Genomic DNA, 12,984 nt, shown 5'->3' with positions numbered 1-12,984 from the left:
TAGACTACAGAAACTAGTGCTTTGTGTAACTGCCTATTACTGCAATGGAAGCCTGATCATTGAGACGTTGTTAAATCTCATTGTATTCCACATTGATTTTTTTATTATTTTATTATTATCATTTTACTTTGTGTGTGTTTGATTAGTGAGTCTTGACAACTGTTGACACTAATTGTTGTTGTCATAGTCTGATCTAAGAGGGGAGGGGTGTTATGTACTGGGCTCTTGTGATACATCATGTGGGTTGCTGGAGCAGCTAACAGCTCTGCAGCAACCCAGACTTACAGTCTCCTGTCCTGCAATTGGCTAGCCCCAGGTGGCAATGGTTGATTTAAACCTATTGGCTGCCGCCTAGGGGCTAGACAACATATTGTGGCTGGTTGCAGCCCTTGCTTCAGTACACTTCCAGGAAGAAATAAAGTATGAGTTATCCTGTACTCAGCCTTGTGTCTTCATTCCTGCACCAAAGAACCCGCTATTTAACACTGCTCTTAACATTAGGGAGGGTTTAAGGGTGCAGATGGTGTTAGAGAGTTAAGTGTCAAGAACTAAGACTGCCACCCAACTCCATAGCTTAATTACTGTAACCATTCTTACTGTGTTTTAGCCTTCTGATCCCTAATCATTCTTGTCATTCTTCTCTGCACTCTTTCCAACATCTTTTTTGTATTGTGGTGAAAAGAACTGGATGCAGTATTCCAGGTCTGGTCTAATAAAGCTTTGTAAAGTGGTTCTAGAATTTCACTTGATTTTGATTGTATTCCCTAAGGATGAGCTGCAGCATAAATCCAAAAGCTTGGAAAACTAAACCTCTGGTCATGGTGACTAAACCCAGATTGGATCCTGTAGCATTATCCTGGGACACAATATATTTGCCTTCATTTGTCCTTCCTCTTTACTCCCTACCTCCTGATATGATTGTTTATATAATAATAATAATAATAATAATAATAATAATAATAATAATAATAATAATAATAATAATAATAATAATAAGGAGAAGAAGAAGAAGAAGAAGAAGAAGAAGAAGAAGAAGAAGAAGAAGAAGAAGAAGAAGAAGAAGAAGAAGAAGAAGAAGAAGAAGAAGAAGAAGAAGAAGAAGAAGAAATTGGAAGGGACCTTGGAGGTCATCTAGTCCAACCCCCTGCTAAGGCAGGAAACCCTATACCATTTCAGACAAATGGCTGTCCAGTCTCTTCTTAAAAACCTCCAGTGTTGGAGCATTTACCACTTCTGGAGGCAGGTTGTTCCACTGGTTAATTGTTCTAACTGTCAGGAAGTTTCTCCTTAGTTCTAGGTTGCTTCTCTCCTTGATGAGTTTCCATCCTTTGCTTCCTTGTCCTGCTTTCAGGTGCTTTGGAAAACAACATCTAGTGCTTTTTGCTTGGAATTAGGTTCTAAAGGTGATGGACATTGGCTACCCTCCCCCTTCAATTTTAATTTAAAGCCCTTCTGATAAGATGAGCCAGTTGTTTTCCAAATATATTCTTCCCAGTTCTTGTGAGATTCAATCCATCCATTGCCAGGAGCCCTTCATGTAGGTAATGCAGACCATGGCCTAGGAAACTGAATTTCTCTTGATGACATATGTTTTTAAGCCAGTGGCTCATTTCTAAAATCCTTTGCTCCCCCATTGGATGTTGGCCTTTTTTGTTTTTAAAGTATACAGTGAGGGGAAAAAATATTTGATCCCCTGCTGATTTTGTACATTTGCCCACTGACAGAGAAATGATCAGTCTATAATTTTAATGGTAGATTTATTTTAATAGTGAGAGACAGAATAACCAAAAAAAAATATCCAGAAAAATGTATTTCAAAAAAGTTATAAATTGATTTGCATTTTAATGAATGAAATAAAGATTTGACCCCTTTGCAAAAAAATGATTTAGTCCTTGGTGGCAAAACCATTGTTGGCAATCACAGAGGTCAGATGTTTCTTATAGCTGGCCACCAGGTTTGCACACATCTCAGGAGGGATTTTGTCCCACTCCTCTTTGCAGATCCTCTCCAAGTCATTAAGATTTTGAGACTGGCCTTTGACAGCTCGAACCTTCAGCTCCCTCCTCAGATTTTCTATGGGATTAAGGTCTGGAGACTGGCTAGACCACTCCAGGGCCTTAGTGTGCTTCTTCTTGAGCCACTCCTTTGTTGCCTTGGCCGTGTGTTTTGGGTCATTGCCATGCTGGAATACCCAACCACGAGCCATTTTCAATGCCCTGGCTGAGGGAAGGAGGTTCTCACCCAAGATTTGACAGTACATGACCCCGTCCATTGTCCCTTTGATGTGGTGAAGTTGTCCCCTTAGCAGAAAAATACCCCTCAAGCATAATGTTTCCACCTCCAAGTTTGACAGTCGGGAGGTCATTCTTGGGGTTATAGGCAGCATTCATCCTCCTCCAAACATTGTGAGTTGAGTTGATGCCAATTCACCTGATTTTTTGTTAGTTCGCTAAAAAAATTAAAATTTAAAATTTCTAAAATTAAATATTTTCTCTGTTGTGAAGTGTCAGTTTGCAATAGCTTACAAATGTTCTTGGCCTTTTATTCTCTGCCTTGAAAATGCATCATTATCTTCCCTATTTTGAAACGTTGGGATTTTTTTTCTGTGATTTCCCCCCCCGTCTTAGAACATTAACAATTTAAAGCTTCCTAAAGAATTAAAATAAATATTGTTTTCAGTTTTGTTAACCTGAAAAAAGAAATTAAAAAAAAATCATTTCAAATTGAAAAAGAAATTGAAAAATTGAAAAAAAAGAATTTAAAAACATGGAAAAAAGAATATATATATTAGAAAAAAGACATTTAAAATTTTTAAAAAATGATTTTTTTTTAATTCAGAGATTTTTAAAATACAAAAATTTACAAAAGCTTTTGGCACTTCTCTGAAGTGATATCCACTTCTTTTTGCTGGAAATTTCTGCATGTTTTCTAGGAGATTCTTTGCTTTTAACCCTCCACTCCCTGCCTTGAAAGTTTATCCCTTTCCTCCCTGTTCAGAAGTGCTTTGGACTTATCCGTTTCCTCCCTGCCTTCCTGCCCTTCAGTTGCCTGGCCAATGCCAGTGTTCTCAGGTACGATGTGCTGATATGTCTATAGCAGGGGTGTCAAACTCAATTTCATTGAGGGCCGCATCAGCATTGCGGTTGCCCTCAAGGGGCCAGGTGGGTATGGCCAGGGTAGGCGTGGCCTACTGAGTGGGCGTGGCTAGAGTGCATATGGCCTACTGGGTGGGCGTGGCCAGCTCTACATCGTTCGCATCAAGGGTGCCTGTGGGGGCCTGGGCAGGAGTGGGACAGATCTGAGGGTCTCTGGCATGGGGAGGGTCTCTGGGCCAGGGCCAAGGCAGTGGGGGCCGTTCCCTCCCTGTTTCCAGGATGGCTTTGTGGGCTGCATGAAACCACTTTGCAAGCCAGATCTGGCCCCCAGGCCTTGTGTTTGACATGTCTGGTCTATAGTATCAGTTTCCTGCCTCTTCATCACGTCTCATCTAAAAATGTATATTACTAGAACAGATAGAAAACAAAAACTTCACCTCAGGTAGCAGGAATTTTAAAACCAATTATAAATTAACAGAGGGATAGAATCAAGATCAGGTGAAGTACTAATACCACTTTACAATGCCTTGGTAAGGCCACACCTGGAACACTGCATCCAGTTTTGGTCACCACGATGTAAAAAAGATGTTGAGACTCTCGAAAGAGTACAGAGAAGAGCAACAAAGATGATTGGGGGACTGGAGGCTAAAACATATAGGGAACGGTTGCTGGAATTGAGTAGGTCTAGTTTAATGAAGTGAAGGGCGAGGGGTGACATGATAGCAGTCTCAGGGGCTGCCAAAAAAAGGTGGCTGAAGGCAGGATAAGAATCAATGGAAGGAAACTAATCAAGGAGAGAAGTAACCCAGAACTAAGGAGAAACTTCCTGACAGTTAGAACAATTAACCAATTGGACAACCTGCCTCCAGAAATGGTGAATGCTCCAACAATGGAAGTTTTAAAGAAAAGACTGGACAGCCATTTGTCTAAATGGTATAGGGTTTCCTGCCTTAGCAGAGGGTTGTACTAGATGACCTCCAAGGTCCCTTCCAAATTTAATATTATTTATTTATTTATTTATTTATTTATTTATTTATTTATTTATTTATTTATTTATTTATTTATTTATATTAAGGTTAGCATATGGAGATCTTTATTATTAGGCAGAGTTCAAGTTTGATTCCTTGGAGTTAAGAAGACAGGGAACACTAGAGTTAAGTGTCAAAAATCTACACTGGAACAAAACTCCATAGCTCTGGGTGATCTTCCCCAGCGGTTCTGGAGACAATGTACCACAATGGAAGATTTCAGAAGTCAATTCCCTGGATATTGAAGTATCCTTCTCTAGCATCACTTTCTGGATGTGTCCTGACAGGAAGGATAGCAACCACTGTAAAAGAGGGTCCCCAGGGATGGATCTGCGACATGCTTTGCTCCAGCTGTACATGGAGACCTGGAAGAGGCTCAGAAGCCCCAGAGGACAAATTATCACTCACAGTAATTATCATGATACCATCTACTGCAACTTCTCCAGTGATTGACTTTAATGTAAACATCAGACAGAAGCAACATAGAATGGATGTTGCATCAAAGAGAAAGATAAAACCATGCTGAATGGTTTGCACAAGATTTAGGACACAGGCAGGGACTGTGCCGCTGAAGGCACAGTCTCTCCTTTCCAGATGAAGCTCGGCTTGTCTCTGTTTGGAATAGGAAATCCACTGGGTATTCCATTTTGTGAGAGTCCTTTGAATTCATCTAACTCTTCTTTGGAAACAAGGGATTGATTCAGCCCCATGAATTATGGACCCCCTGCTTCTGCTGCTGGTGGTGCTGATGATGATGTCCCAGCCAGCCTCTGGGAAGCTTAGAATGAAGTGCCCACTGAATTTGGAGCACCTGGATGAGAAAAGACCATGGAGCTACTATAGGCCAGGAGACCATCTCATTAGTATAGTCACCAGTGCATTGACTATGGGACATGAAATTTTGAGTTTCAGCTTGGCTCCTTACAGTGAGTCTTACTTGTACGTCTTCCAGTGTGATGGAGTTATACTCCCTCCATCTGCATTTCTAATACTTTCATTCTTTTCTTTTTATTCCACTTACTCCTATAATGCAGGAACTGACTAATTTCCTGAATCTGATTTTGATGGGCCCCTTCTTCTGTATATTTTTGCAATATAGTAGAATACCTGAGTTGGAAGGGACCATGGAGGTGTTCTGTAACAACCCCTGCCCAAGCAGGAGACCCTATACTGTTTCAGACAAGTGGCTGTCCAGTCTCTTCTTAAAAACCTCCAGTGATAGAGCAGTCACAACTTCTAACGTAGCCTAACACTGTGCCGGCTTTTTTGGCAGCTGCAGCACAGATCCTTTTCACAGTTACTACTATTGAATAGGTACCACCTATTCTATAACTGATGCATTTAATTTTCCCCCCCTAAATGTAAAACCTTACTTTTCTCACCATTGAATCTCATTTTGTTAGGTAGGGCCAGGGCTCAAGTCTGTTGAGATTGTTTTGTATCTTGATCCTATCTTCTGGAGTGTTGGCTATTCCTGACATCTTGGTGTCATCTGCAACTTTGATGAGTCCTCCTTCTATGCCCTCATCTAAATAATTGGTGATGTTGTTAAAGTGTATTAGGCCTAAGACAGAGCTTTGGGGTACCCCTGCTCACTTCCCTCCAAGTAGATGTAGTTATATTGAGGATGACATGTTGTGTGTGATTGGTCAGCCAGTTATGAATCCATCTGGTGGTGATGCTGTCTAACCCATATTTTCTATCTTATTAAGTAGTAGGTTGTGGTCTTCTTTATCAAATGCTTACTGAAGCCCAAGTAAATTATGTCCATAGCATTTTACAACACTTTGAGGAACAGACACGATGCAAAGACAGGACACAAAAAAAAATACCTGAAAGAAATCCACATTATTTTCTTCTCTGCAACAAATTAACGAATTTGTGACTTAAAAAAGCAATTGTTGTAGTTTCTCTTGACCAGCTCATTTCTATATTTTTATAACCACTCATTGATATTCAATTCAATGGCTGATTCTTATAGGAATAGAGGATGATTTAAATTTAGAATGGCATTTTTCAGTCACTTAAGAAATATCCATTTCTTTATGATACTGCTACAAATAAATGACTGTCATTCTTAACATTGGTGGAGGACTATCTCCCTTCCGTTTTCTCAATATTCGCAAATATTTAATGTTGATGGATCATTCACCTCTTGTTTTGGATGAGTATTTCCTTCAGACTCGATAGTCATGTGTTGACAAAGGGGATGAAATTAAAAAAAATGATGATTGATATTGATTATGCTGATATTAATCAGATCACTTTTTATTACAATAGAATACCTTATGGTAACAGGGAAAAAGAAAGCATTATTTTCACTACTCAAGTGGTCAACAAGAATATCCACCTCCCGAATAATCTCACACTTGGATACAACATCCATGATAACTATTTGAACACACTGGGCACTTCAGATGCTTTGCTGGACATGCTCTCTACTGGAAAAGCCAATGTTCCTAACTACAGCTGTGGAAGGAAGGACAACCTTTTGGCTCTTCTTGATGCAGCTGACAGGGAGATCTCCATCCAGATGTCAACATTAGTAGGCACCTACAAAGTTGCACAGGTGTGTGTTGTTGTTTTTTTTGTATCTGGTAAAGTGAGTTGGGTGGTAGTGGGTGCATGGTAGATCCGGCCATATCTTCTCTATGGAATTCAAGAGCTGTTTTTCACTATGGTCTTTGTAAGTATCATGGCTGGGTATTAACATAAAATTATGATGGGAGCATGGTTCAAAGCAGACATATCTTCTCATGGCACCATCCCCATTGCTTTGAGGGCTTTTGTTTCACACTTGTGAAGGTGAGGAAAGGCTTTCTGTTCAATCAAAAAGTCACTCTGCACAATAGGAAGATGTGGCACTGAAAGCTGACATTTTGTACATAATCTTAGAAAAAATAATGATATTTTTCAATGCTGAACAAGTCCCATATGCATGAAAAGATTCTCAGTCTTAACTACATATGTCTTATGAGCACTATTAGTAATTAGCCACTTTATTTAAAAAGGGACAAGCCTATGACCTAATGTATTTGTAATCAAATGCATCATAAAAGGCATGAAGAAGAATAAATCCCCTGGAGAGGACTTTCTACTAGCTGAAATATTTAATGAATATTCCAGGTTGTGAGTCCCACTGCTGGCAGGTAGATTTACAGTACTCCCCTATAGTTGGGGGGAAGATGGCAATATTTTCTATATAAAAAAAGGTATTAAAAGCATCCTAGTGATTATTGTCCCATTGATCAAATAGATATTGTGGCTAAAATAAATGCTCAGATCCCCTTGAATAGAGTTAATAGTAAGTAGATGAACAAAGAATTTGTAATTGAAGAACAAGCAGGCTTTATTTATTTATTTATTTACTTATATACCTATTTATTTATTAAATTTGTTTGCCACCCATTTCACTGTAAGCCAGCTTACAACATTAAAAGTGATTAAACTATACACAAACCCATATCAAATAGCACTAAAAATACAATAAAAATTAAAAGGCTGCCAACTATACGATGGGGGAGCATAGGAGGGGAATGTGGAATCTGCTATTGATCCATTATTACCCATTATTAACCCTTTGGGGCACCAAACCAACTGGTAGAACCGGGACTTTATGTTCTTGCAGGAATGGTATAAGGTCTCCTACTCAAGTAGGGTTTAGAAATGGAAGCCCTCCAAGGTCCCTTCTGTCCCTCTGATTCTATTAGCTGATTCACTGTTTACTTTTTATTCAATCATCCAATTACAAAATATGTCAGCCAGGGAAACAATTACGGTCTTTACAGAATTCATCACACTAAACAGGGAAATATTATGGAGGAAACTGATTGTCCTTAAAATGGAACTGGCCCTTTCTACAAGCATTTATATGAGAGGTTGCTTTGGGTTCAATGGAGTGATGAGGACCTATGCTTATCAAAAGGTAGCAGAAGGATGCATACTTGAACAATGGTTATTCTATCTAGACATTAACAATTTACCTGCACTAATGAACAAACCTGAAGTACTCGTGCCTAGAGACCTACAGTAAGTACCTATTGTGATGCCTTCCTGTAAACTGCTAAAAAAAATTCTCATACTCACAATGTGGGTTGTGTAGGTTGTTAAGAAGACTTAGATTCTACTGTCATAACGATTGTATGATTATTAATGAATCAAATTCAAAAGTTGTGGCCTTTGGAAAATGACATCATAGCCATAGATTACCCAGTCAAGTAATCAACCCTCAAGATTACTTGATGGTAAGCCCAAAAAGCAAGTAACATTTTTCCTTTCCTTAGCAGCCTCCAGGCTCTGTGACAGGGAGGTCACAGCATTGCTTAACTCACCAAGGGCTGAGATATGCAGCTGAATATCATCAGCAGATTGAGGATACCTCAGTCCATGGTGGATGGATGATCTCACCCAATGGCTTCATGTAGATGTTGAATAGCAGTGGGGACAGTACTAAGTCCTGCGGGACCCCGCAAAGCAGTGGGTGAGGGCTGGATCTCTTGCTTCCTATTTTACACCAGATGAGAATGGCCACAGAGGAAGGAAGTAAAACAGGATTGCAGAAAGCCCCCTCCCCCAATCCCCAAAGTCATTCCAGAAGGATACCATGGTTGATGGTATTGAAAGCCGTTGAGAGGTACACTACCCCCATCCCGCTCCTGCCAAAGATCATCAAAAAGTGCATCCAATCCAGTTTCTGTCCCATATCCAGGCCTGAATCCTGACTGGTAGGGGTCTAGGTAACCCATTTCATCCAAAAACCTCTGGAGCTCTGCACAACACCTTCTCAACCACTTTCCCCAAACAAGGTAGATTGGAGACAGATTGGACAGATTCATCCAATAGGGGGGAAATCCAGTGATGGCTTCTTGAGAAGAAGTTGGACCATAACCTTCTTAAAATGTTGGGGCATTATCCTCTCCGGTAAGGAAGCATTAATCAACACAGGAGTCCATCTGCATGTCACCTCCCAGGAAGGTTTCACAAGCCAGGAGGGACCTGGGCCTAAAACATAGGTGCTTGCATGCCTACTCCCTAGGATCCAGTCCACTTCCTCAGGAGCAACAGGGTCAAACAATTCCTGGATAACAGGGCAAGAACCTCATCATCCAAAAAGCTCATTTAGAGCAAGGACATGACTGAATCTACTGTTTAAATTAAAAATTCATAGTTATTCAGTTTCAGTAACCTCAATTATTAGAGGTTATAAGGCCCAGGTTAACCCCATATTCTTATACTGAGATGACGTTGGGGCTTTAAACAAACTCAATGACAGCATTGGAAAAGTATCTTGGGAGTCAATCCCAAGGTCTTCAGTTGCTCCCGTGGGAGATGAATTCAGAATCTACACAATTTTCTAACGTTAAGACATATCATTATTGTTGTAAAATTAAATCTATGGAAACCCAAAATTGTGTCTGTTAAAACAGACAGAATTTCAATTAGAGATCTTTTGGATTATGCAACTGACAAATAATATGAAGAGCTGGTGTCTCCCTGTCTCTTGTACAATTGGAGAAGAAGGTAAAAAAATTGCTGCCCAAAGAATCTTGGATATAGAAGCAAAGAAAGATGTAGCAAATCTTCAAATGTTAAATATAATATTGCCCTTTATTAGAACAATATACTTAAGTTAACATATCCATATTTCGGTCTATTTGTGGTAAATTGTAGGGGTGATGGAGAAATATGATTTGCATTTCTATTATTATTCTAATACACTTAATTTATTTCTTCTATTCCATTTTTATATACAGTTTTGTTAATATTCTGTGTTTAATATTGTAAACAATAACTAATCAACAGACTATTCAAATATGTTTGTCAAAACAAACTTCAGCATTTTTCATTGCTTTTTCAGATAAGGGATAAAATTGCTTCAGAGATTCTGAGTGATAAAAGAGAATTCCCTTTTTTCCACCGGATGCTCCCCAAAGAAGGGTTTCAGTACCCCGCAATTGTCCAACTGCTCCTCCATTTCAGATGGACCTTGATTGGTCTCCTTGCTCCAGAAACAGAAAAGGGAGAGAATTTCCTAAGGACATTTCCTCCTTTGCTTGTCAGGAGTGGAATTTGTGTTGTTATATCACAACAAATTCCAATGACTCTTCATCAAGCACCTCTGGGGGGTTCCATCTCTAAGTGGAAGCAAGTTAATGTCTTTGTTCACTTCACAGAATATATTATCGTTTCGAGCACATTTTATACTTTCTATTTAACACTTAAAGACTTGCCAGGACCCACTGAATGGAAAGTCTGGATCACCACAACTTTGGGAAAATATTTAATATATCATCGAGGATATCTCAGATACATCCATAGTATTTGGAGCTTTGATTTTCTGCAAAAAATGAGTCCAAAATATGGTGCCTTTGAACCCTATTTCTTTATAGATCCCTCATTTCAAAAGAAGTCTTTTCACTGTTCTTTTTCAAAATGTATCTTTTCCGTCAAAGCCAAGAAAAGATGCAGCCAAAAAGCTCCAATGGAGACCCAAGAGAAAAAGGGCAGAATTCAGATTACAAATAGTGACTCTGTTTACATCGTCTTTATGACTCTGGTCCATGCTTTAAAGGCTGCATATTCATCCAGATTCCGGAGGAGCAGGAAGAAGATCCAAGACACATTGGAGGCTCCAAGGCTGCAGGCATGGCAGGTAGGGGGTCCCAACAAGGATTCAGCAAACTAAATTTCTTTGGAGAAAGAATCCAGAGGATAAGGAGGGGAACCATCTCATCCTCTTTGTGCTACAAAGCATCAACAGATTTGTCCAATCTAGTTCCTTGGGTAATAATTTACTAAGGAGCCAGTATCAGAAATATTTTATATTAAATACTACTAATTTTAAAAGGATGTTTTCATTTTTTAAAAAAATATTCCTGTATGTATGGTTTCTATTAGTACTGTAGAATTTTAATTTAATTTATAAATTTGAAGGATTCTCTGAGCATATCGGATGGCCTGAGCCTCACCTGGGGTCTTTTTGCCTGGTCTGAGTGTCCAACTTACAACTCTTTATTCTTGCAGGAATACATGTCACACTTGTGACAGAGGTCCAAATGAAGGGCCCTGAGTAAAAGTTGGCTTACCTATTTATACAAAAAAGTTTCTTTTTGATAATAAAACCTTCCTAATCCTATCATTGTCCGGAGTTTTCTGCTGCATGTCTGCAGTTTCTTTGTCAATTTTGCAAGGAAGCTGGAAAATGAAGGGGGATCTTAGACAATCCATTGGGTAATTTAATCAATTCTAACTTTTGATGGCTTGTTTCTATATAACCTGGTCAATTAAAAGGTAAAGAAAGAAAAGGTAGAGTAGAGAACTAGAGGGTCAGCCATACTGGACTTAATTTTCACTAACAGAGATGTAATGATAGAAAGGGTTGAAGTTACAGGAATCCTGGAAGGGGGGGAATGACCATGCAATATTGCAATTAAACATGATGCAAGCATAAGGAATATAAAAAAAATCAAATTAGATTCTTGGACTTTAAGAGAACTGATTTCAACACATTTAGTGAGTGCTTTGGAAGGATTTCATGGATGGAAATCCTGAAGGGGATAACAATCCATGAAGCTTGGAAAATGGTAATATAAAAGTCCAGTCTAGTACAATACCAATGAAGAAGAGAAATAAAAGATTTGGAAAGAAAACAGCATGGCTGTGCAAAGAACTCTATGATAAACTGAAAGACAAAAAAGGACAAGTACAAAAAGTGTAAAAAGGGGTACATAACTAAGACAGAATATCACCAAATTGCCCAAATATGCATAGATGAAGTCAGGAAAGCAAAAGTTCAAAATGATCTAAGGCTTGCAACAAAAGTCAACAACAACAAAAACAAAACCGCCTCTTCTGTTTAAATGTAAAAAGAAATCAAGGGGGAAAAAATCAAGGAAACAAGTGATCCATTAATGGGAGAAAATGGCAACACAGTGATGAGAAGCAAGGAGAAAGCAGAACTCCTTGACTCATTTTTTGCATCTCTCTTAACATAAAAGGAGAATAAAAACAGTAAAAAAAAGTAAAATGCTGATTAGGAATACAACCCAGGGACGCAGTGGCTCAGTAGGTTAGGACGCTGAGCTTGTCGATCAGAAGATCGGCAGTTTGGCGGGTCGAATCCCGAGTGCCGCGTAACAGAGTGAGCGCCTGTTACTCGTCCCAGCCTCTGCCCATCTAGCAGTTCGAAAGCATGTAAAATTGCAAGTAGAAAAATAGGGACCACCACGGTGGGAAGGTAACAGTGCTCTGTGCGCCTTTGGCATCTAGTCATGCCAGCCACATGACCACGGAGACGTCCTCGGACAAACGCTGGCTCTTCGGCTTTGAAATGGAGATGAGCACCGGCTCCTAGAGTCGGAAACGACTAGCACGCATGTGCAGGGGAGCCTTTACCTTTACCTAGGAATACAAAGTCAAACTAATCAAGAAAATGGTAAGACAAGTTCAAATTGCCAGGACCAGATGGTTTACAACCCAAGGCACCAAAAAAGCTGGCAGATGTAATCTCAGAAGCACTGAACCATATCTTTGAAAGATCTTGGAGCAGTGTAGAACTACCAGATGATAGGAAAGGGGCTAATGTAGTTTGCGTGTTCAAAAAAAAAGGGAAAACAAACCCCATGTAGTTCCCATCTTTAAAAAAGGGGGACAAAAGTCTATGGCTCCTGGTGGGCCATAGTGGTTTTGAGGCTTAAAGGAAGCTTCCCCACATTCCCTTCTGATGTGTCTCTTGTCGACACTGTAACATTGGATGTTCCTGCTCTGACAACTGATGGAAATTGCCGCCATTTTTAATTTGCTTTAAAACATGCTTTTTCTTCTATTTAGAAAGTAGGCATTGAAGGGGAGATGGGATGAAT

General features: G+C 39.5%; 1 protein-coding gene across 1 annotated transcript in view; it reads left to right on the top strand.

Annotated features, from left to right (window-relative positions):
* Positions 1-10,604: 10,604 nt before the first annotated feature.
* Positions 10,605-12,984, top strand: part of LOC310633301 (vomeronasal type-2 receptor 26-like) — a gene marked incomplete at both ends in the record, with an annotated part of 226,507 nt that continues 224,127 nt past the window's right edge. The window contains one exon of the mRNA XM_083351000.1: positions 10,605-10,775. Coding sequence (XP_083207126.1) covers positions 10,605-10,775 — 171 coding nt within the window. The remainder of the gene's footprint in view (positions 10,776-12,984) is intronic.

The sequence above is a fragment of the Vipera ursinii genome (genome assembly GCF_947247035.1).
Source record: "Vipera ursinii genome assembly, chromosome: 2".
NCBI classification, from domain to species: Eukaryota; Metazoa; Chordata; class Lepidosauria; order Squamata; family Viperidae; genus Vipera; species Vipera ursinii.
Note: the sequence above shows the minus strand (reverse complement) of the source record. Positions and strands in the feature narration are given on the sequence as shown.